The sequence below is a fragment of the Scatophagus argus genome, chromosome 9 (genome assembly GCF_020382885.2).
Source record: "Scatophagus argus isolate fScaArg1 chromosome 9, fScaArg1.pri, whole genome shotgun sequence".
NCBI lineage: Eukaryota > Metazoa > Chordata > Actinopteri > Scatophagidae > Scatophagus > Scatophagus argus.
The window spans coordinates 16,181,095-16,205,584 of NC_058501.1; the positions used below are offsets into that span (position 1 = coordinate 16,181,095).

Here is a 24,490-nt window from a genome sequence, read left to right on the forward strand (position 1 = left end):
AATTGTTTTCTGCTCTTTTTCCAGGTGGACTATTCGTTCTTTCATCGGACCTATGAAATCCCAGACACACCTTCATGCAGTGCTAAAGAACTGGCTGAGCAGAAGTACATTCAAAGCTCACGCTCGTCATTCTGCTATGAGAACGAAGTGGCTCTGCAACTTGTGTCCCCTGATGATGAGCCTGACCAAGACGCTGAGTGTCCCTCCCCACTGACCCGAAGGCAGTCCCTAGCAGAACATCTCCATTATAACTGAACCCATGTGATAGGAGGCCTTAAGGAACAGGAAGAGACAGGAAGTTACCCTTTAGGTTTGGAGGAGGAATAGAGTGGGTTAGACGGGTAGGAAAGAGCAGACCAAGACATACAGGATTAAAAGTAGATTGGGCCATGCATTTGCTAGCGTCAGAATAAAGGATAGGGAGTCCAGAACACGAGAGATTCAAATGATCTGTTGGAATTTTTAAAGGTTTGTAAGTTTTAGAGAAGCACTCCTCTACAGATTAGATTACAAAGAAAAATAGAAAGGATATGAACAGATAGAGATACTCTCAGAGGTTTGGGTCAGTCTACAGGGAAGGTGGGTGACAACAATGTCCTAGTTGTCTGATTGGTCCTGGCAATCTTTCAAAATCACTGAAAACTCGTCTGCAAAGTCTCACATCTGGCCCATTGCTACCACAACACGCTCATCTCGCTCTAATGCCTGCCAAGCAGAACAGGCAACAGCATTCCCTTGTGGCTCTAACCTGCAACTGCACCCCAGTTGTATATTCTGCAAACTGTGACCTCTATCTGAAGAAACTTCTGTGTGAAATGAATGGTAGTGTACTTAGTGAGGTACAACTCAGGAATGTCTTCCACTATGATGCTGATTTATCATTTTAATGCTTTATTTTCTTATGGTAAGTATGGATAGTGCACATTGTAAACTCTGAGCTTGAGACAGGGGTCTGATGAGAATGCAGTTGAGGCTAGGCTATTTGTAAAGCCAAAGCAGAGGACCAGTAACATGGAGAAACTGCTGAAAACTAGCAGCGGTTTTGGGCAGTTTCTTTTCCATGATACTTGCTGGATTTTTTTTTCTCTGTGTGTACTGCAAAAAATGTTCAATGATTGTAACATGTGCTTTATTTCATCTAACATTCAGCGTTCAGGTAAATGACGCAGTCAGGGGAGGCATGGTAGTGTTAGTCATTTTCAAATCACTACAGCGCTGCACAATGACAGATGACGACGGCTGTGTCCAGATCAGTTAATTACCATATATGCTTGCACTACTATCTACAGTATCTTCTCACATTGCTACAATCAACCACACTTTATTGTTTTGTTTTGTGACTCTTAGATTCTAGCACTTAACGACTATGACACATGGCACATGGGAGACCCTTGATGGTTTAGATTGAAGCAAAAGGGGTTGCTCTCATCAACTCAGTAAATGCACCGGAGGTCTACAGTCACCTCCAACAACGTGAGAGCCTAACTGAGCTGAACAGAGTTGCGTCTGGCTTGCTGATGCTGTATCTCTGAGAATAAAACAACTGTCTAACATCTTCCCCAGGTGGATGAGGACTGAACTGGAAAGTACAACACATTCATAGTAAATAATTTGGTATTTTTGTGCCCTTTAACTCATCTGGCATCCTTCTCTAATTGTGGAATGATCCAGTTGGTTTCTCTTAAAAATTGTGAGAACAGTGTAGTGAGTGGTGCCTTCATAACAAACTGGATATTTTGCATCTCACCCTTCATCTGAAGCAGTGAATTTCATATTTAAGACGTGCTTAAAGCTAATTCTTATTGTTTTTATTTGCATAATGCTATGCAAGAGTGTTTTTTTTCAGTCACTTTAATATTTACAGTACGTTGGTCAAAGTAGACAAAGATGTCTATGCAAATTAATTACTGTGAATCTGCTCAGTAACTGAGTCTCAATATAAACATGCACTGATAACAGAAAAATGCTTGTAGCTGTATTGTACTCCATGTAATAGTTGAAGTTTGTAGTTATATTGCAAAGCACCGGCAATGTTATTGTTTATTTTAGATCCTGTAATGATTTGGAGTAAATTACGTCACCTAATTATTTAAGTGTTTCATTACCACGGTGTTGGTGTAAAGGAAAATAACTTGGTGTCATGAATGCTATCACACGATATAAGGTGCTGACCAATAATCAGACTGACCAACGCACAGTCTGAGAACTTGTTATTTGCACAAGAGTAATACGGGGAGACTAATATCACTAATGAAGCTCTACGACAGCACAGTAGTGTTGCTGGGTCAGCACAGGTTAACCTCAGTAAATCAGTCGCAGTGTTTCACTCCAGTTATTGAAAGATTTTTGTTATGGTAACCTCTAGGTGGATGGGTGGGGGGGTATTGATAAAATATTATCTGTTACACTTACTTTTAATGCTGTTCAATGTTTGTGTCCTCCCTTGCATTTCTCCTTAATGGCAACCATGTTCTATTTTTAGGCTGCACAGTGGGTCATGTTGTTCACCCTGCCTCCACTTCCATGAAATGCAACTTGACCTTTTAGCACCATCACTTTAACAACAATAGCACTTTTTACACACCTGGGAAAGAAATAGACAGATGGATTATTTTGGCATTTTACTGGTTGCTTAGCATTCACAACTCACATGACATATACTACATTTTTTAAATCCTAGGTATTTGTAATAGTGTAAAATACATATTTTACACAGTGTAAAATACATAATATACTATTATACTTCAAACATTTTTATTGAACTAGTGAGATGAAACCAATAAAAACTGTACCTACCTTTCTTAGGTTGTTTTTCAAAAGAGAAAGGGAAACCTCTCTTCTCCAACATTGAAATGTAATTTCAGAGCTGCCTCAGGCACAAAGCACTTCCAAATGATACTGAACTGTGTTGTATAGCCAATAAAACACAGCAATTGAATAGAAATTATTGGTTGCTTCTTTATTTGCTCTCCTAGAAGCTCTCCTTGTAGCTCACATTGCACTCAAAGTTTTATATTTAATATTATTTGCAACAGCTGTATATTTTCACTCATGGCCTTGTCTATCAGAATACTTTTTGGAGTTAAACCTTGAAAGGAAAGAAGATATTTTTTTCAGCAATAAGTGGAAGAATGTTTCATTTTATGTAAATAAAACAATACCCGAATGAATGACTGAATTGCACAACCTTGACAGTTAAAGGAGTAAAGTGAATGTATTAAATTTTTGATTTCTGCATACTGTGTTGTCAAAATAACATGCATGCCAGAAAATAGGTCTGACCTATACCCTACCACTGAGGCACATTACATATGTAATTGATGTAGAAATACAAGTGAATTTCCCTGCTGTAGGATCAATAAAGTTAATCTTATCTTATATGATATTCCTAGACAGTAACAGTATTTGTATCTCGCTTTTTAAGGCTTGGTTCTACTTTTTTGTCAGTGTAACACGCTAAAAATTGCAAACACGCTAAAAATTGCAAAAACCTGTTACATTCGTATAGCAAAATATATAAATGAATGCATATTATTATGATAATAATTACATAGATCTCTTATAAATACTGCTAAACGTATATTTTAATTTGACAAATAGATAGTATGTTATAACCCACTTAGGCTACGAGCTTCTCACAGTTTTCGATGGTATCTCACTATCTTCATCTGCAGATGAAGTTGCTCCCTTATAGTTGGTTAAAGAGTTTGTTCTTAACTTGAGCTAACTGGAAAGTGTCATGAAACAATTGTTGTGATTTGGCGCTATACAAATAAATTGAAATTGAATAGCAGTTAATGTACGTGGGCCTACCACACTTAGGCCAAGTATTTTGTTTTGTGGATATCTTTTTTCTACATGGCATTTTACACAGTTTACAAGATTAACGATAAGATTTAGCTGTGACCCTTACGATATTTTTACAGTGGTGTAAATATTTACCGTTATCCCCAGAACCCAGCTGGTACCTCGGGTACTCAGGTTTACTCAGGATTTTCTGAGATGATCTGAATCACGCGCCTGGAGTCAGATCATTCCTGGCTAACCGTCGGTTGTGTTTTGATGGGGGATTCCAAGTAACCTGATCCCAGATCTGTGTCTGCGGACACTCGTCGCCACAGAGTGGTAAACAAAGGGCGCGCAAATCTCCCTACTTTAGCGCGAGAGTACCGCACGAGCACCTGCTGCAGCGTTCCAGTTGGATGTTTCGCACTTCACTCACGGTAAATCCCGCCTCTTGTCTGTTAGCATTGGCTAACGGCTGAGATTCTGGTGCTTCCATTAACGCCATTCGTCATCGCACCCGTTTGATGCCAGCCCTGGGGCGGAAAGTTCCCGTCGCATTCATGAGGCGGGTCTACCGCTCGGCCGTATATTTTGATTGGACTTATTTCTCGCTAAGGCCTTGCTAAAAGTCGTCTTCTCATACTCGGTTGGTCCCCTAGCCGGAAGCCCCCTCTTTGGGACTGAAGCCGTCGCCTTGCCCTCACCGCTCTCTGCCTATTTTATTCTCACCGAGAGAAGTGTGAGTGCGGCTTCACTGGAGCGGTGCAATGATAAAAGCCGCATATGCGGTAGGCAACACACCTATCAGGCAGGAAAATACCGGAGAAACAGCCTCACCCCGGTTCTTCTCGCACCACAGCCTTATCCACTACTTGGAGCGGAACCTGAAGGTGAGACATTTAATTGCCTTTACTCTAATCCAACTCGTAACTAGCAAATGTAATATCCTCAACGTATCATATTTCAGTGGAATTGCTTAACCTCGCTAGGTTGGTCCAAATGCGGTGATATAACGTCTAAAAAAGAAACGTTTGTGAGACCGGAGGCGTTTATTCCGTTTTGATATTTATGCAGTCGTTCGAGGAAAGGCTAACATCGAGATGACCAGAAGTCTGGATAAGGAAAACTGTCGTAATGGCCACATTGTGAGGGATTTCGACCCATATAATTATAAGGTGTAGGCCCTCTGTGATCTTTGTGTGATAGAGGCTAATAATATTAATAGTACCTAGCTCTTATTCTCAGTGAAAATGGCTTGGGTTTGTGGCTGCCACATGCATGCGCTTCACAGTCAATTAAAGGCTGGGCCCCATGTGATTGTTCATGTCTTATGCCGAAGGTGTGGTTGCCTCCGTCAGATTTTCGGAACTGGAGCTTCAGTCCTAAAATGTAGGTAGCTAATTTATAGGGGTCACGCCGCAGCTGTATTCTTCTGCAGCCGCATTGTAGCTATTATAGCCGGTGGCTTAATAATGTCACCTCTCCTCACTGTCTGCTCAAGTACGCAGATGCCACAATCATCGCCGATGCAATTCGCATAAACGCTGAGAGAAGCGGCTCTAGCTCCCCCACCCATTTAATACACGCACAGTCACGCGCAGGCACCCACACATTAACTACACACACACGTACATAGATAGGACACACAAGACCCCCCGCAGTGAATGACCTCGGCTGAAACTCGGAAAGTATTGTCTCCGGGCTGCTGCTCAGTGTTCAGGGTGTTGCTATGGAGGAGAGCAGTCGGGTTTTGGCAACTCCAGCTGCTGCAGGACGAGTTCGCTGGTCAGTCCAGGCTGTACTGCGACAACCTGTGAGGTCTCCGTGTATGTGTGTGGGTAAAGACTGTGCTGTAGGGGAATCATTAGCACTGATGGACCATCCTACAGTGCAGCTTTAGGGTTTTGCTCTGTGATCACTGTTGGTCATAACAAATTATTTATGATGGCTGTGACATATTTACTATTAAAGGTAATTTAACTGTGGACATTCTGGAAGTGTTACTCTCATCACAGTAGCTTTGATTTCTTTCCGGTTTGTAATTTTATGTTTATATTTAATGTTAGGGTTGGTGTTATTCTATATTTATCTTGGAGTTCGTAAAACCTTCTAAAAAGGTCAAAACCAACAGTGAACTGATGAAGTATAGCATGAGTAGCCAAAGCCTGGTATGTAGTTCATTCCTCTCATTTGTTAACAATAAACAAAATATTCAGTTTTTCCAAATGTACCAGCCTTTAACAAAGGATGTACAGCTTTTCCTCAGCTGTCACTGAGGAGTCACATATTTCCATACTGAGTGACTGGGTGGTGCAGACACTTTTGTTAACATGTTTACTCCACGCCCAGCGTCACATTGGAGTAACAGGTATGGTTAAGGCAGGGTTGGGGACCAGGCCCTGTCATGAACAGACAAAGCAGAAAAAACTGAGACTGTGATGCATTGCAGGAATCAAGCCAGATGACATACCTGTTGAGGCATGGAGACACCTAATTGTTAGCACAGACACACACTCACACACACACACTGCAGGCCAGTACAATAGCCTCCCTGTTGGATCAAAGTTGACATTTGCTCCATCTCAAGCATGCTTCATCCCCTGTGGTTACTTAACACAAGCATGTGCCAGCTCATTTCCTCCACAAACCCTAATACAGATCATCTTAATGATCTGGAGCACATCGTTTAGATATCATCGCTTCATCGGCCGGCTCATCATTCATTCAAACAGAAAGTGAATCTGTCAGCAATTGTTATGCATCTTTCCAGCTGGCCTGTTTGAAGGAAAGTTGTTTATCTGCGTTGGTCGAAATTAATGTCACCAAATTCCATAGACTCAGAAGAACCTGTCCCTTAAATAACCACCTTTAAAGTCTCTGCAGTAACTAATAAATAACTTCCTTTAATATAAATAATGATAACCTTTTCACTGGGTTTAATCTGGTTACTTAAATTAGTAGATTGTGAGCTGCATGTGTGCCAGTCGCCTTGTGCTAACATTCACTGGGTTATTATCTTTATTGGTGTGATTGATAACATTTTCAATACTGATTCGATGACAAATTATTTTGTCAAATCACTGTTTGGACAAAGTCAGCAAATTGTGGCAAATACCAATCCAAGAGACCACGTAGACATCTTAAATATCTTCTTTTCTTAGACAATTTCATACCCCCAAATATTCTGTTTGTTACCACACAGACTAGAATATTCATATTTGAGAATTGTGACTTGGTGATTTCTTTTGTCTGTTTTTGTGTGGGGAAAAGTCATAAATTGATTATGAAATTAGTGCTGATTAGTTTTCTTTTTGGCCAGCAGCTCATCCTGGACTGAGCAACAACTAGTGCCTCTGAAATGATGTCATTCCTACTAACTTCGGTGGAAAGGTTTAAAGTCTGAAGTTCTCTTAACTTTCCTGACAGAATCACTGCTGCACATTACTGCTTAGTTGTCAGAGTAAATCTAGAAACATCTCTTCGTAGTACTATGGTCTCTCGTGCTCGAGAATACCCTCATGTTTTAGAGTAGCAACCACTTCTAGCTACTGTCAGCTCATCTTTCACAGGATACTAAATCCTAAGGCGAACCAACATTTTGGCTCCACTAGTTCTCAGTGAGTTTAATATCTTCTTAGTCCAGTGGCCTGTAGTAGAAGGATGCTTCACTTTCTTTCAAGAGATTCAGTCCATTTCGATCCTCTCTCTCTCTCACTGCTGTCCCCTTTTTTTCCCTTCTTCCTCGCCATCCCTTCCCCCTCACACTGTCATGTCAGTTTACCCAGTCGATTGATGTATCTTGCTCTTTCCAACCATCCACCCACTGATGTCTCTGTCTGTCTTTCTTCCTCCCTTCTTCTTCTTCCTTGGCCTGTGTCTTTCAATTAGGCCATCCCTGACCCAATCTAAGCAGGAGATGGCCTGCATGCTTGCGTGCTACTGCTGCCCTTACTTTGTGTGTGTGTGTGTGTGTGTGTGTGTGTGTGGTGGGGGGGGCACATGGAGTATGTATGCGTGTATCTCAACACAAAATCGCATCAGTGTCGCTGTCCGTCAGGCCTTAGCATCACCTACAGCTCTCCAGTTTTAACCCTCCCACAAGGCCCGAGGCCTGTGAAGAAAAAAATGGCTCACCACAGGCTTACTTTTTATTATTCTCCTTTGTTGTGTCTCATGTTCTTTTTGCAAACAGTGCCAGTAGAAACATGACCAGGCCAACAGGGGGCGGCGCCAACGATGTCACCCGCTTCCTGTCATCAGGAGTGGGGCCCGGATCTCCCACTTCCAACTCTATGTTTTCTGCAGCCAGTCAGGCCGACTGGGCAGCTAAGAGGCTGGTGTGGGTGCCGTCAGAGAAGCTTGGCTTTGAGGTAAGCGAGCATGGTCAGCTCATAAGGGAAATGGACAACTTTTTGGTTTTTGTCTCCAGCAACCACCAACATCCTAAATGTGAAGAGCTTAAACAAGAGAGAATTTCAAGGCTGAATGAAGTTTATTTTTACAACTTGTTTTCACATTCCTGTCCCACATTATCTAAGTATTAATCCTCTGGTAAATAATTAGCCCCAAGTGTGTGCCTTTGACTGAAGGTGTGTCACACAGGTGAGGCAAAGCAGCATGAGGCGTGTGCATCTTTATGTGTTGTATTATCATATCTTATGAGGTCTTTATCCCCACGACAAAGCTCCACTTCCCACGCTTTCCTTTGTCCTATTGGATTTTTTCTAATGCTTTCTGATGATGCTTTCTAACACATTTAGGCCTTATGACTATCACAAGGCCCTTGTCACAGTTTTAATTTGTTCCACTTTTCCTTGGTGCTTGCATAATGCACATTACAAGTTTTCATTGGTGCATATTGTAGGATATGACATATGAATTCGATGTCCTGTCTCTGTGTCTCTGTCTCTCTGCTGGACTGGTTTCATAGAGAGCTCTATGAATAGAACAATACTCTCCTTCAGTCTCCTAATGTTAAGGAGGCCGTTGTAGAGACACTGACTTCATAGTCATACAGTCATGATCTGGGAATGGTACTGTTGGACAAACACACACACAAATGCACACATTCATACTGTATTACACAGAGAGAGAGACACACAAACACTCTCGCTTTCATCCAGTTTAATATTCTGAGCATGTATTTCAATCTGTGACTAATATTCACCCACGCAGAGGCAAACACAGACGTGCACATATTTTTTGTGTTGTGCATGTCAAGTAGCAGAGAGAATAAAGCAAAGCAGGGTCCTGTGACCTGGTCAGAGATGGAGTTCATTACTTCCTGTCCTAGAAGCACAAGACCAACAGCATGACACGAGAGCCCCACTGTTCCATGTTCTGTCACCGTCTATTCTCGTCTGCTGTCAGATACAGTGATCACTCATATTCTAGTGATCACTCATACTCTAAAGCTCACTGGAACAGATTCTGATAAACGTTTTAACAAATATATTGTCAATCTTTACTTCATTTTAATTGCAGGCTTGTTGATCTACTGTAGAGTTAAAGGACTAGACCAGAGTTTTCTGTATTATAGTCCAATATCTATTAATCTGCAATTAAACTACATTTATTTTGACATTTTTTGAAAGCACACCAATTTTTGTTAAAATTTATATTCTATCTTCTGTGTGCTATTCAGTTTAGTGTTATTTTTAGTCAAAGTTACTTCATTACAGTCATTGGGACTGTAATGTGATTCCAGAACAGGCATCATATGCAAATTCTGTAATGATCTGAGACTTCTTTCAAATGCAAGAAGTTATTAACTTCGTCTTAATATTTTCAAGAGATTGCTTCTTTGGTACCTGATCTTAAATCTTAAAATGTTGATGCAGACATGATGTTCACTGTGTTTTCCCTATATGCAGCATGTATCTACTACTGCACTGAACAGAAACTCTTCCTTCATCTCCCATGCCGTCTTTGTTAAATCTGTCTCTCCTTCTACCTCCAGTCGGCCAGTATTCGGGAGGAGCGTGGCGATGAGGTGGAGGTTGAGCTGACAGACAGCCAGCGACGGGTCACTCTGTCCAGGGAGGAGGTTCAGCGGATGAACCCACCGCGCTTCAGTAAAGTGGAGGACATGGCTGACCTCACCTGCCTCAATGAAGCCTCAGTGCTGCACAACCTGAGAGAGAGATACTACTCTGGCTTGATCTACGTGAGTGTGCAAAATAGTGAACCCACGGCATCAAGGGTGCTGGGTCTCATACATGCGCACTCGTGTGTGTGTTTATGTATGCACATTCATGCTGCAATGTTGTCCACTTGCATGTGTTAGCAGTTAGCTCCTATGGCATCTCCTGTGTAACTGATACGGGGTGGTAAGAGAGGTTCATTTTACAAAGTTGTTGATGTGCATGGTGGCACTTGGAGGCATCTCAAATTTCTCCTGCAGAAATGATATCAGTAGGATGAAAGTCATAGGGATGTAAGCCAGCAGTAATTGACATACCCAAGAAACATATAGTGTGTGCAGTTAAAGTAGAACAATACCTAAGCAGTTAGATGAAGCTTTCTGTTCATGGAGTGAATGATGGGAGGACGAAGCTGAGAGGAAATATTGAGCGATGGACAGAGAGGAGGCAGGTTAAATTGTTGAAATAGCTTCGAGAGGTGTATTACAAAATGACGTTCATCCATTACATTCTAGACGTTGACTACAGTTGGAAAGCATAAAAACAATGCTAATGTCTCGGTGAGGATTGACACTGAGGTGAAATGATAATCACTTGCTGTGTTTATATGAGCCAGATGTTCCTTTCTGAACCCTATAAAAATCCACCTGTTCAGAGATGTGGGCTCTGCGGTGCAGGAGTATCTGATTACCTGCAGTTTATTTATTTTGATTATGGTTAAATGTGTTTTTATGTGGCTGATTTTTTAAATCTTAATTTTTTTTAATTGTGTCCTTTTTACTTAGATCATTAATCTGGAAGTGGATGACTGATTGTTTGCTTGGCTGAAAGCAGTTTAACTGACAGTTCCCTGAATGTTCAGGGGAAAAGATGTTCTGTCTTCCTGCGTCACATTAAGTAACCAGGTCGAATGGTTTTGAAATGTATGATATATGGAATCAAGTATATGACTTGAGCGGCATGGAGTGCTTGACAGCCCTTTCTGTTTATTGCTGTGCTTTCTGCTGAGGCAACGGTTTAATAAGAGTATCTTGCATTTATCATAATAGAGAAGCAAATCCACCTGGAGTTGCTGACAGTGACCTTGAAAGTAGCGGAAACCACTCAGCGATGTGACTGAGCATTTGAAAATAGCAAAATAAGAAGGTTATCAAACAGAACTTTAACAAATTGTGCAGTTTTATTCAAATTGTTTGTGAAATAAATGGCTCCACGGATTATATTATGAGGATAAGGTCAATGTAAATCTCTGCTCTGTGTGTGTGTGTTTTCCAGACATATTCAGGGCTGTTCTGTGTGGTGGTGAACCCTTACAAGAACCTGCCCATCTATACAGAATCCATTGTGGAGATGTACCGGGGCAAGAAACGCCATGAGATGCCCCCTCACATTTATGCCATATCAGAGGCTGCCTATCGCAGCATGCTACAAGGTACTCTACACTATCTGTGAGCTCTTACATTTGACCAACCTACACATCTGCTGTCAGCTCAGCAACATGGTGCTGAATCTTGTCTGTGATCTTTGCTCACTGAGCCACTCTGTGGACACTGTTTGAAGGTGTGGTATATGCTTGACTAGTGACTGTTATCAAAAGTCTTAAAAATGAAGACAAATAAAAAGGCAAGACAGTATTTTTCACTAGAGTTTTATAGGTGTGGCACTCCCTGTATTGGGTAGAGCCAGGGAAAGTGTGTATTTGTCATGGTAATCATAGTTACCACATATTAGACTTGTAACAACATCACTGCATGACAGACATGTTCGAAGTCCATTGTGTCATGTTGACTTCATGACAGAGAGAATTCCCACATTTTAATGCAGTTAAGGGCCGATTGAGTAACATCTCTGCCTCAGGGCGGCTTCCTCAGATAACATGATGGGACAGATGAGACTCTGTGTCTACTCGACACCTCCCTCAGGGTAGGCTGTAGGTGTGTTGCCACAGTGATTGAACCTGTAGGACCAGTATGAATTCCTCTAGACTGAGTGCATGGGAATCTTAAAAACCAAATACAAGTAGTCTTACGAACAGCGTCCACCCATTGACTACCAGTGTTGCATAGTTTGGCAGCCTAGAGAGACCAGTTCAGCTTCTCTCTACGGTGGTAATTAGTGAAGGAGTGGCTCACATGTTAAGAGTCGGCACAGTCAAAGGGCAAGTGAAAGGCCATCTATACACATTTAATACGCATTACCCATCAAAAGTTGAGGTGTGATTCCCCATAAAAGTGTAGACACCCTTCATGCCTGGTTAGTTGGGGGTGGAGTTTTGGTGTAACATGAACCAAACCAATGACATAAATAACTTCCTCACCCCCATTCAGGACCTTACGGTGTGTTATTCCGAGGAATCGCCTGTCAACGTGCTTAGACTTTCAAAGAGCGTTGCGATCCTGGTAGCTGTTTGATGTTGACTTTCCTATCTTGTCAGCTATGTGTGAAACCGCATTGTGTCGCTCAGTGCCAGAAATGTAGAAAACAACATTTAATTACTTTAAGAGGCTGCGATTAAGATTTGGAAAAAAGCACATGACAATAATCAGTCAGTCAGTGTGTCTGTCCATTGATCTGCCTGTCTGTCTACTTACCTGGCTACCTGCTAATTTGTCCTCACATTGTTTTTTTTTTCTTCTATAGACAGAGAAGATCAGTCAATTCTCTGCACGTGAGTAACCTATTGCAGGACTTCTGTGTGAATGCTTTGTAATTTCCTGTGTGACACTTATAACGTCAAACATTCTGTGCTAGTGTGTGTGTGTAGTGGTGAGTATCAATACTTCAATACACACGAGCACACATAAACATAACTATGTAGTTTTCTTCAGCTGAGTTCAGTTCAGTTGAGTTCACATCTTCAGTTAAAAGTCAGGCCTGTGATGTGAATCCATCCTCCTGTCTGTTTGTACTCATGGTTTTTCAAAATACCTGCTTGCCTGAGGGCCCGCCATCCGTCTCCCTGTCATTATTGTCTTCCTGCCAGACTCTTCCTGTCATTGTAAAGGAACCCACTTTAGGTTCATCTTGAAGCAGTGTATTTTGAGACAAGACATCAGCTTCTTTTAGATCTTTTACAGCTGTTATTTTTACTCCATTCTCCTTCGTTCTTCTCCAAAAGAAACAATACTGATGCAGTCTGTGTCCTCCACACCTGCTTTTTGTTTAGACCTGTGGCTTTAAATGCACTGCATGGGCTCTAAATTTACTGAAGAGATGACTGTGTATTTGGCCACTTGTTCCTGTGTGCTCTCTCCCTTTTAAATGCTTCTATATACAATTTATAATTGAGACCATATGTTTTTTGTATTGTATATATGCATCTTTTTTACCCTGTTTTTTAAGTCTGTGTGTTTGTGTGTATTCCAGAGGCGAGTCTGGAGCTGGGAAAACAGAGAACACAAAGAAAGTTATCCAGTATTTGGCTCACGTTGCCTCCTCCCATAAGGGTGGCACTCTGGGTAGGAACAAGGAAGCTGTGCAGGTATGTCGCAGTAGAGACACCACAGAAGTAAGAATAAAAGAGAAGCAGCTGAAAAAACAACATACAAAGAGAAGGGAAACTTTCCAAGAAGTTTAAGAATGAAAGGGCAGCAGAATAACAGAGATGGTGAAGAAGTGATATAGAAACACAAAAAAAATAATTTACCAATTCATGACAAAGAACTTTAACAGGACAGGGAAACCTGTGAAGTTCACTCATTATCACGTTGGGTCTTGTGCAAACAGAAATGTCAAAATTACATTTTTCATGGGGAGTTTGGACTCCAAGTATTTCTTCATGTTCAGCTGTCCGCACTCACTTCATAGACTCTTGTAGTCACAATGAGGTTGGATTGAGAGCTTTCAGTGTGCATTTAGGCGTATGTATTGTTGAAGTTTAGACACAGCCAGGTTAACTGTTGCCCCCTGCTTCCAATCTTTATGCCAAGATAATTGCTTTCCACCTCCAAGAGAGTGGTAAATCTAAGTGTCAGAAAGAAAGTGAATAAACATATTTCCCAAATGTGATTTTTATTCCTTCAACCTAAAATAACCCACGCTTGTTTTAGTGTTTTCAGTGGTGATTTCATTTCTTCCCTATCCCAATCACAAATTACTGAACCTCAATCACATCACTTCCCTTTTCATTGATTTAATCATACTGACTGATCTCTGTGATACTATAATGGGCTTTCTGCAGATACTATTAGTTTAATCTTACCTGGCCTTGGAGTGGATTTTTTTCTTTTGATCGGTACTCTTTTTCTGTGTTTTCTCAGCATTTTTCCTTGCCTTCCTTACCTTCCTTCCTTCCTGTGCTTGTTTTTCCCCTCATTCTCTCCTTTGCACTGTCTTCTCTTTTTCCTGCATGTTCAGATGGATGGCTCAAGGTCCTTAACAAGAGGCAGTACTTTGGTGAACAGGGTGAGTTGACTCTATCCTGATGCCCTGTCTGTCCTGTGCTTTTTCCCCATCCTATTTCCTGCTTAATGAACTCCACAGTGATGCTGACTAACCTCCAAAACCTTTAACTGGCAGAACTGATGCGGTTCCTCATAACAGTGAAGCTTTGTACATTATATGTGATTATGCTTGTTTGTATTCCTTTGTTTGTTCTTATTATTGGTGTCTTATTTGTCTTTTTTGTTTGTTTGTTTGTTTGTTTGTCCATCCCATGCACCCATCCCTCTTCCCCCATTTTATTCCCACAATTCGTCAGGGTATGCAATATGTGAGTATGAAAGTATTCAGACAACTTGGGGTTTGTTTATTGGGGGTCACATTTTGTGAAACTTTCCATGTGGACTATTTATCCGAGCAGATACTGAGAATCATGTCTTCTGTACATGGTGCTTTTCTACTGGGCCTTTATCTGACTTTTTTGTCTGAATTCCTGGGCCTCTAGTTTTCGCACGTTTCATTTTTCTCAGTGGGCTGAAGGTTTGCTTCTCATTGCCAGTGACTTGAGAACGCCACAGGTTTTTACTTACCTGTAGAAGTGTGAACCATTTCTACTGTAGAGGTGGTTTTAATCACACAACCTGCTTGTATGATGTGTGTATGCTGAATGAGTGCAGGTTCCCTTGTGGGAGTGGGTGTGCCTGTGTCGCTGCAGCTGCTCGTGTGTGTTTAGCAAATGAACAAGTGTACACACTCACATACGTGGTTTTGTTAGTATGTGCTGTGTACACATTGTCTGCTGGGCGTTTTGTCACTATAAAAAATGTCAACCTCTTGCTCTCTATATGTTTGTGTATCTGCCTTCAGTGTGGACCTGGCATTCCTTGACAGTATTCATAGTATAACCACCTCCTGTAGCTACAGTGACTCCACTTCACTGGCTGCTGATGCTGCATCAACAGATGCTGCACTGGCAATGCGACATGCAGCAATGCATTGCAGCTAGCTAGAATCAGCCAGTATGTGATGTAAAAACTGCAGCTTCCCGCAAGCCTTGTTCCTCTACATGATGGTTCTCAACTGACTCTTAGTTATCTTAGTTAGTTTGTTTCTATATACTGTCTTTTCTTAATGTGGAACACTAAATTTTTAACAATTAAATGTCAAACATGATTGATGCTCTTGTTATTGATCGCTTAACTAATGAAGGCCCATTCCTCTTAATGACGTTGAGAATCGTTTGTTTCTGGGTCTGGGAATGGGGTGTGTGTGTGTGCGCTCTGGATGCTATTTTGAGCCCTAAAATGCACCATTTTATGTCACTGCTCTTCAAGGATGAGTCATGCAGTTTTTGTTTCACATAACAGATCAGTAGCTACTCCAAAGAGAGCAGGATTAAATGGTGTGTTTTAGTAGACGGAACCCACTGAAGTCTTTTGTTGAGGCTGTTATCTTTGTCATGCTGTGAAGCTGATCTTATGTCTCCCGCTTGTCTCAGGGCGAGCTGGAGAGACAGCTGCTGCAGGCAAACCCCATACTGGAGGCCTTCGGCAACGCAAAGACTGTCAAGAATGACAACTCTTCCAGATTTGTAAGAGCAGACTAGAAATATTAGACAAGCAGATTATGTATATTACCTCCTTAGAGTTCTCAACTGTCATTATCATTACATTTGATTGTTTACTGAAACGTTAAGCCTCTTTTTCTTTCTTCGTCCTCTTCAGGGTAAATTTATCCGCATTAATTTTGACGTGGCGGGGTACATAGTTGGTGCTAACATCGAGACCTGTATCCTTTTACAGTAAGATGCCTCATTCAGCATAGTTGGGCAAAAACACATCCATTTATTGTGACTGTTTGGTTGTTTTCGATGACCTAAGGTGAAACTTTTGGTGAAACCTTTATGAAACGTCATGTTTTTGGGAATACACACTTGTGGGTTGTTCATTTGTAAAAATGTGCATTTTTAAAGGTTGAAATACGTATTGATATGACATATATACTCATTTTAAAAGGGTAAATCAGTAGACGTAGACCAGGACTTCAGTATGGTAGAACTAGTTTTGGCTGTATATCCTGTATATGTCCTTGACCTTATAAAACCAGACCTCCTTGAAAAGTCCCGGGCCACCCGTCAAGCCAAAGATGAGAGGACATTCCACATCTTTTATCAAATGCTGTGTGGGACTTCAGAGGAGACAAAAGGTGAGTCAAAAGTTGGATAAGTGTGATAATGAAATCCTGCTGTATTGCATATCATACTGGATGTTATTTTGCACAACCATTTTTCTATGTCTTCATCTTAATTTAGGTTGTTCAGCTTCAATCTTTTCCTCTGTCTCTTCTTTTTTTCCCCATCGTTAGCGGACTTGCTCTTAGGATCTGCTGATGAGTACCGCTTTCTCACTGGAGGATCCATCCCCCTTCCTGGTCAGAGCGATTCAGAAAACTTCACTCAGACCATGGACTCGATGGCTATAATGGGCTTCACCTCAGAGGAGTCAATGTGTAAGAGAAGGGATGATAGAGAAGAGAGAACATTTGCTTTTCGCGTGGTTGATTTTTGCTGTAAATCACCTTCCCTGTCCCTGTTTTATCTCTCCTCAGCTATGCTTAAGGTGATCTCTGCTGTGCTCCAGTTTGGGAATATTTCCTTCATGAAGGAGAAGAACCAGGACCAGGCCTCGATGCCTGATAACACAGCTGCTCAGAAACTGTGCCATCTGCTGGGCATTAATGTGCTGGAGTTCACCCGAGCCATCCTCACCCCCAGGATCAAAGTAGGTCGAGAGTATGTGCAGAAGGCCCAGACGAAAGAACAGGTAAGATTTCAGCAGTAAAGACATTTTTACTCATACAGATATACTTTTATCTCTGCAGTGTGTATCTAACGGTGTGTCCTTTCTTCCTCAAGGCTGACTTTGCTGTGGAGGCGTTGGCAAAGGCCACATATGAGCGCCTGTTCAGGTGGCTGGTTCACAGGATCAACAGAGCTCTGGACCGCAGACAGAGACAGGGAGCCTCTTTCATAGGCATCCTTGATATTGCTGGATTTGAGATCTTTCAGGTTTGTTCCCATGATGATGGTTTGTTTTTCTGCAGTAAGTCATTTGTTCACATTAAACATAATGGATGATGGTGGAGGTTTGCCTTACCGCAGCATTTGTTCTGACATGTTTGTGATGAATCGATAAAAGCTGTATTTCAAGTGCCTGTGAATGTTTTCCATGATGTCTGCTTTTTGGAGCATAAGTCACAATAAGTATTATGTTCTGACAAGTGTCATGGGCGCATACTCCCTACAACAGCACATACAAGTTTGTGCATGTTTTTCCAGAGGTTACATTACCTGAATCAACACTTTAATGACTCTTTATTTGCTTTTCTAAATCCCACTTCTGCAGCTAAACTCCTTTGAGCAGCTGTGCATCAACTACACCAACGAGAAGCTGCAGCAGCTCTTCAACCACACCATGTTCATCTTGGAGCAGGAGGAGTACCAGCGTGAAGGCATCGAGTGGAACTTCATCGACTTTGGCCTGGACTTACAGCCCTGCATTGACCTCATTGAGAAACCAGTACGCACATATAAAAGCACTTTGCTTTGCTTTTCATAAAGGAACACAAAAGTTATTTGGTGACGAGAGGATAAATGCTAACAGTTTGTATTTACTTTCCATACAAATACTGTGCATTGTTTGGTGATTGTAGGAAAATGGCATGTTGTGGCTTCCACCTGTGACCCACAGAACCTGTTCAGTTCACCACACTCAGCCACACACACAGATGAAGGAGTGAAAGTGAATACAGAAATATGAATAGCAACGTGCCAGCAAGTTTGAATGAATGATGAAGTCCATAATGTGTGTTGTTATTTTCTGTTAGACCCACCCTCCTGGTGTTCTGGCCCTGCTGGATGAAGAATGCTGGTTCCCCCGGGCAACAGACCGCTCATTTGTGGAGAAGCTTTCTGCAGAACAAGGCAGCCATCCAAAATTCTTCCGATCGAAGCAGCCACGTGGAGAAGCTGACTTCTCCATCATTCACTATGCTGGCAAGGTATCCCATCGCTTTATAACATCTTTTATGCCATCTTTCCCGTGAAAACCAAGTCAAAAAAATGTCCCCTACCCTCCATAATGTCTCTAAGGTGAACTACAAGGCAGATGATTGGCTGGTGAAGAACATGGATCCTCTGAACGACAACGTGGCATCTCTTCTCCACCAGTCGTCTGATCATTTTGTGTCAGAGCTCTGGAAAGAAGGTGAGACTGATTTATGCTCTTTCATTCACTACCATGTACAGTTAACTTTCATATGTATATTTTAAAAAACTAAAAATATATACTTTTAACTGAAAAATGTAAATTCCATTCCCTCTCTTTTATTTAGGCCTGTCAAACTTAAATAACATATAAATAACAAACTCTCTGTTGCAAAATATACTAACTTTACTGTATTTCTCTCTCTTCTCTTTCTCTATCATGAAACTATTCTATCTTCTCTGTTGTCTCTTGCTTTCTGCCCATCCCTCTTGGTCTCTCCTGTGTATACTTTTCCCCTTTCTTTCTGTTCTTTTTTTCTTCCTCTCTCCACTTCCTTGGTGCTCACTTCCATCCCTCCCTCTTGCTTTTTTCCTGCATCAGATATTCAAACTCTTCCTCGTGTCTACTTCTTTGACTCCTATGCCACACTGCAGGCTAATGGCTCGGACAGTAGGTTTCTCTCCTCCTCTGAATGTCACACTCACATTCCTCACTCCCACCTCTGTTTGCGCCACTTCTTTGTTTTCTGTCTGCCTAGTTTTTGATTGCAGTGTGACTTGTGTTATTCTTTTTTAGTTGTCTGTGCTGTAGTGTCGTGAGCTGTTACACATTGTTAATTCTTTTTTCAGATTTTCTCTGTGCTGTTAGTTCAGTCGTTGTCTGTCTGTTTCTTTCGCCAAATCTTTTGCTTTGACTGAGAGTGCTGTGATGTGGCTTTTTCCATTTATAAAGAAGTAGTTCTCCCAGGCTTTGTAGTGCTTTGACAGCGTCACACAAACCACATTCAGGATGGCATTGGAGTCATACTGCACCATACCGGTACAAACAAGTGGAGCGTTTTCATGTGTGCAGGCAGAAATGTGACATGTTCTGAGAGTATTGTTAATGTAAATATTTGGCTGATTTTGAGATTGGCAACTTCTTCCTATCACATGTTACAACTGTCAAATCAGGAACATAATAAATCATCGTGATCTTATATTTTTAATGATAGACAGACAAACTTGTTTTCCTGTCTGTACAGACATGCTCAAGGTGAAGCTAGAAAACCTGCTACACACCAGAACTGTCTATGTGTATCTTACTGGCTGATATCAGTGTGCACATAACCTTGTGACTGCATCTCCAATGACCTCCAAATCCATTGTCCACCAGCTGATATCATCTATCAACAGACTTCATAGCAAATGTGAAAACAGCAGGTCTGACAAACTCTCTTCACTCTTCCCTCTGTATTTTCATCCAGTGGACAGGATTGTGGGTCTGGACCAGGTGTCGTCAGGAGAAAACAGTGGGCCGGTCACTTTTGGAGCAGCAGGACTAAAGACGAAGAAGGGAATGTTCAGGACTGTCGGTCAGCTTTACAAGGAGTCTCTCACCAAACTGATGGCCACGCTGAGGAACACCAACCCCAACTTCCTCCGCTGCATCATCCCCAACCACGAGAAGAGGGTAAGACTGCGAGGGAGGGGGCCTGGATGAGGGGGAAAGGAAAAATCAGGTGGTCACCTTTAAATCAACACAAACAGCAGAGGGAAAACGAAAGAAGTGTCTTAAATGTATTTCATTCCTTTCACTTAATCTTGTCTGCTTGTTTTTGCCTCTTGTCTTTCAGGCCGGTAAACTGTCCCCCCACCTGGTTTTGGACCAGCTGAGGTGTAATGGAGTTCTAGAGGGGATCCGAATCTGCAGACAAGGCTTCCCTAACCGCATCCCTTTCCAGGAGTTCAGACAGAGGTGTGTGTGTGTGTGTGTGTGTGTGTGTGTGTGTGTGTGTGTGCGTGCGCATGTGCGTGTGTCTTTGTTTGTATCACAGACTGAACTGTCATAACCATCTGTCCTTCTCACTTTCTCTCTCTCTCACACTCACACTAAATGCTTCATCAAGCACTTTCTCTGGCACCTGCTAATGATCCTTTTTACACCACCTCAGTATCGTGTCTCAAACACACACACACACACAAACACTAAGCAAATCACATTTGTTTTCCAGATATGAGATCCTGACTCCTAATGCTATCCCTCGTGCCTTCATGGATGGCAAACAGGCATCAGAACTCATGGTAAGTCATTTTCAGTAGCTGAAACACAAACATACTGTATAATGATTCAAAAGGTGCAAAACTGGAAACCTCCAACCTCCATTAACTGGACACTACTGCCTCATTCAGATCAAAGCTCTGGAACTGGATCACAACCTGTTCAGGGTGGGTCAGAGTAAAGTCTTCTTCAGAGCAGGAGTCTTGGCTCACCTGGAAGAAGAAAGAGACCTGAAGATCACAGACACCATCATACGCTTCCAGAGCGTCTCCAGAGGCTACCTCGCACGCAAGTAAGAGTCTTACCTTAAAGTTAAACTTGTAAGCTACATTAGGCTACATGTTGTCTTGATTTTCTGACAGTTCTGAGTTGTTATAGTTTTGAAATGCTTGTTGTACGTGAATAGTCAGATTTAGATTTAACTAACTAAATGAAACTAAGCTGACTGGAAAAGACAAACATCTTACACTGTTGAGTTTTCGCTGTAAGGGCAACATGCTTGCTGTTGTTCAGAAGGCAGTTTTGCATTTCACCCTTAAAGGAGCATCAATATTTAATTTTTTGCCAGCCCCTATCAGTGACTCAGGAATAGCAACAGCATTGACAGGTATTTGGCACAGCTTATGGGAGCTTGCAAACAACATAAATAATGAAGTTATATTTTAATCATAAAGGAAAACCAATTGGATTAGTCATTTTAAAAATATAATACGTTAATTGATTCATTGGTTAATCTGTGGTAATACGATTCAGACATAGGAACTTTATTTCTTTAGCATTTCATACACAAAGGCAATTCAAAGTGACTTTTGTAATGTACCAAAAACATAAACAATACATTACAAAATTGCCTCTGGTGATGGGCCTGACTAATAAAACTGCTGTGTTTCAGTTTTTTGCTTAACAACAAAGTATTTTGTAGTGGCAGTCACTGTTATTATCACTGCCTTTCTGAGCAGTGTAAATGTTAGAAGGAAGGTGCAGCACAAGCCATAAAAGGATTTAAGCCAAATCTATCATTGAGTTGTTTTTGTTGATTAATGACCTGCCTGAAGATGTTATTATCTGCAATAGTCTAGCAGAAAAAAAGAGTAAAAGTTTTAACTCATATCTGACTTACTGGTTTGTTTTTATTACTTCTCAGAGCCTTTTTGAAGAAGCAGCAGCAACTGAGCGCTCTGAGGGTGATGCAGAGGAACTGTGCTGCTTACCTCAAACTCAGGAACTGGCAGTGGTGGAGGCTGTTCACCAAGGTACACCAACACACACATGAAATATACAGTAACTCAATCTGCAAATGAGTGCCGATATGACTGACAAGTTTCAGTTTCTTTTATTTAGTTTTTTCAATTTTACTTCTAAAACAGAAAGTTGTGATGATAAAAATCTAGAAAGACAAGTACTGGATTGGGATTTAGAACCTGGCAACAGGAACAATATAATCTTCGATCCCTGACAAAGGAAAGAAAGATAAAATCAGCCCAGTGCTGCAAATAAAATCATAGGGGATGCAGGAATGGGAGCATCCTTCATATTGGTTTCTAACCCTTGTTCTGTGCCAATCAGGTGAAGCCTCTGCTGCAGGTGACCCGGCAAGATGATGAGATCCAGGCGAGGGAAGCCCAGCTCCAGAAGGCCAAGGACAATCTCACCCGAGTGGAACAGCAGTACACAGACCTGGACAGGAAACATGCGCAGGTAAACAAACCTTCACCTTGTCCTGTTGCTTCTCCATCTCTCTGCTGTGAATCAGTGCCCCTTTCATCACTCCTTCTCCTCCTCTTCCTCCTCCTCTGTGTGTAGCTGTTGGAGGAGAAGGCAGTGCTAGCTGACCAACTGCAGGCGGAGGCAGAGCTGTTTGCAGAGGCAGAGGAGATGAGGGCCCGGTTGGCCAATCGGAAACAAGAGCTGGAGGAAGTGCTGGGCGAGCTGGAGAGTCGACTGGAGGACGAGGAGGAGAGAGGCGTGCAGCTGACCAGTGAGAAGAAGAAGATGCAGCAGAATATACAGGTACATACAAGTGAAATATATAAACATAAACTAATACTGACTGACTGTCATTTTTTTCTAATAGATTTGCTTTGTCACCAAAATTAAGAACATGTTACATGAAAACTGAAATTTTATTAAGACTGTCTTTACCTTTTCTTGTCAGGATCTGGAGGAGCAGTTAGAGGAGGAGGAAAGTGCCCGACAGCGCCTCCTGCTGGAGAAAGTCACTCTGGAGACAAAAGTTAAGAGTCTGGAAACAGACCTGCTGAATGCAGTAGAGCAGAGAGATCGACTCAGCAAGGTGGGCATCACATAAAAATGTCTTTATCTTGTGTGTGATTGATCCATCTACGTCTTTCACCTTTTAAACACCACATTTGTACAGTGTGTGTTTCTGTATGTACTTCTTATGCCAAATGGAAAACTTGTGTTTTGAATATTTGTGTATGTGCCTTTATATGTGGTTGTATGTACATTACATGTTATATTGTTGTTTTTCCTCTGAGCAGGAGAAGAAGCAGCTTGAGGAGCGTTTGAGTGAGGTGACTGATCAGCTCACTGAGGAAGAGGAGAAAACCAAAAGTCTAAACAAGCTCAAGAACAAACAGGAGGCTGTCATTGCTGACCTAGAGGGTAACTGTCCTATGGTCTACTGCATTTTCTATGTAGTGAACTGTCCTTTTGATTTGGTTTCATGCTGTGAAAATTGCTGTCAAGTCTTATATGTATTAAGACTGAAGAAGGTACACTGATTTTATGCAAAAAATATTTTGTGTTTTTGAGTTTTTGTGGTTTTGAGTTGACATTTTATTTTAGATTTTAGTTATTTTTCCCCCAAAATTGAGTGAATATGATCTCAGTATTAATCAAAATAATTATCAGTTTAGCCATGGCAAGAGAGGGTTACACTTAAAGGACTACAAAGTCTCAGTCTTGTCACTTACGGTCATTCCATTTCATCAGTCCTTGACTGGTCTTTTCCCTGTCATCCAACATTGTCTCAATAATTTCCCAGTCGATATTATGCGATCTGTGGTCTGTCCCTTCTACACTTGTGTGCAGAGCGCCTCAAGCGTGAGGAGCAGGGTCGCTTGGAGCAGGAGAAGTGGAGGAGGAGGATGGAGAGTGACTCAGTTGAGGCCCAGGAGCAGCTGTCAGACTTAGGCATGCTGGCTGCTGAGCTGAGGGGCAGTCTAGCTCAGAAGGAGAAGGAAATCACCACTCTGCAGGGCCGGTGAGACACCATACGACGCATAACAGACACAGTGACACAATTAAATGCTTATCATAGGTTTTTCACACTATATCGCTCCCTTAACTCTTCAGTCAATCTCTGTTCCTGTCAGGTTGGAAGAAGAAGGAGCACGGCGCGCTGAAGCACAGAGGGCTCTGAGGGAGGCCATGTCCCAGGTGTCTGAGCTGAAGGAGGAAGTGGAGAATGAACGAGGGATGAGGGAAAGGGCAGAGAAACAGAGGCGAGACCTGGGTGAGGAGCTGGAGGCATTGAGAACCGAACTGGAGGACACTCTGGACACCACAGCAGCCCAGCAGGAACTGAGGTAAATGATGAAAACATAAATTTTCACAGATTTAGGCTTTGAAATGGAAGTGGAAATGGTTCAAGAGTGAAAAGGACAGTAGAATAAGAAGGTAGAAGAAAATTATTATTAAATATTTTTAGCATCCCTTTGACTTCCTTGCACTTCTGTCCACGCAGGTCTCGTCGAGAGGCGGAGTTACATGAGCTCCAGCGGTGTGTTGAGGAGGAGACTCGGCGCCACGAGGCCCAGCTGTCAGAGCTCCGAGTCAAACACAGCACTGCCATAGACAGCCTCCAGGAACAGCTGGACAATAGCAAGAGAGTAAGGGGAACACACACATTCA

The 24,490-nt window shown here is 41.9% G+C and overlaps 2 protein-coding genes across 14 annotated transcripts in view; both read left to right on the forward strand.

Annotated features, from left to right (window-relative positions):
- kcnj14 (potassium inwardly rectifying channel subfamily J member 14) overlaps positions 1-3,286 on the forward strand; it is a 32,843-nt gene extending 29,557 nt beyond the window's left edge. For all 6 annotated transcript variants that reach the window (XM_046400656.1, XM_046400658.1, XM_046400654.1 and 3 more), the window contains one exon: positions 25-3,286. In XM_046400656.1, coding sequence (XP_046256612.1) covers positions 25-255 — 231 coding nt within the window. In that variant the 3' untranslated portion in view covers positions 256-3,286. The remainder of the gene's footprint in view (positions 1-24) is intronic.
- Positions 3,287-4,249: 963 nt separating this feature from the next.
- Positions 4,250-24,490, forward strand: part of myh14 (myosin, heavy chain 14, non-muscle) — a 29,022-nt gene continuing 8,781 nt past the window's right edge. For 2 of the 8 annotated variants that reach the window (XM_046399440.1, XM_046399444.1), the window contains exons 1-30: positions 4,250-4,676; positions 7,979-8,156; positions 9,746-9,952; positions 11,205-11,361; positions 12,570-12,597; positions 13,296-13,410; positions 14,286-14,333; positions 14,629-14,640; positions 15,808-15,900; positions 16,034-16,097; positions 16,416-16,514; positions 16,674-16,817; positions 16,917-17,131; positions 17,224-17,376; positions 17,714-17,887; positions 18,195-18,368; positions 18,460-18,574; positions 18,956-19,024; positions 19,821-20,026; positions 20,190-20,311; positions 20,568-20,637; positions 20,746-20,906; positions 21,759-21,867; positions 22,181-22,312; positions 22,418-22,624; positions 22,770-22,907; positions 23,116-23,239; positions 23,669-23,840; positions 23,953-24,165; positions 24,324-24,468. In XM_046399440.1, the coding sequence (XP_046255396.1) occupies positions 7,992-8,156; positions 9,746-9,952; positions 11,205-11,361; positions 12,570-12,597; positions 13,296-13,410; positions 14,286-14,333; positions 14,629-14,640; positions 15,808-15,900; positions 16,034-16,097; positions 16,416-16,514; positions 16,674-16,817; positions 16,917-17,131; positions 17,224-17,376; positions 17,714-17,887; positions 18,195-18,368; positions 18,460-18,574; positions 18,956-19,024; positions 19,821-20,026; positions 20,190-20,311; positions 20,568-20,637; positions 20,746-20,906; positions 21,759-21,867; positions 22,181-22,312; positions 22,418-22,624; positions 22,770-22,907; positions 23,116-23,239; positions 23,669-23,840; positions 23,953-24,165; positions 24,324-24,468 (3,831 nt within the window). In that variant the 5' untranslated portion in view covers positions 4,250-4,676; positions 7,979-7,991. The remainder of the gene's footprint in view (positions 4,677-7,978; positions 8,157-9,745; positions 9,953-11,204; positions 11,362-12,569; positions 12,598-13,295; positions 13,411-14,285; positions 14,334-14,628; positions 14,641-15,807; positions 15,901-16,033; positions 16,098-16,415; positions 16,515-16,673; positions 16,818-16,916; positions 17,132-17,223; positions 17,377-17,713; positions 17,888-18,194; positions 18,369-18,459; positions 18,575-18,955; positions 19,025-19,820; positions 20,027-20,189; positions 20,312-20,567; positions 20,638-20,745; positions 20,907-21,758; positions 21,868-22,180; positions 22,313-22,417; positions 22,625-22,769; positions 22,908-23,115; positions 23,240-23,668; positions 23,841-23,952; positions 24,166-24,323; positions 24,469-24,490) is intronic. The other 6 variants (XM_046399438.1, XM_046399439.1, XM_046399441.1 and 3 more) reach the window with 6 other exon arrangements.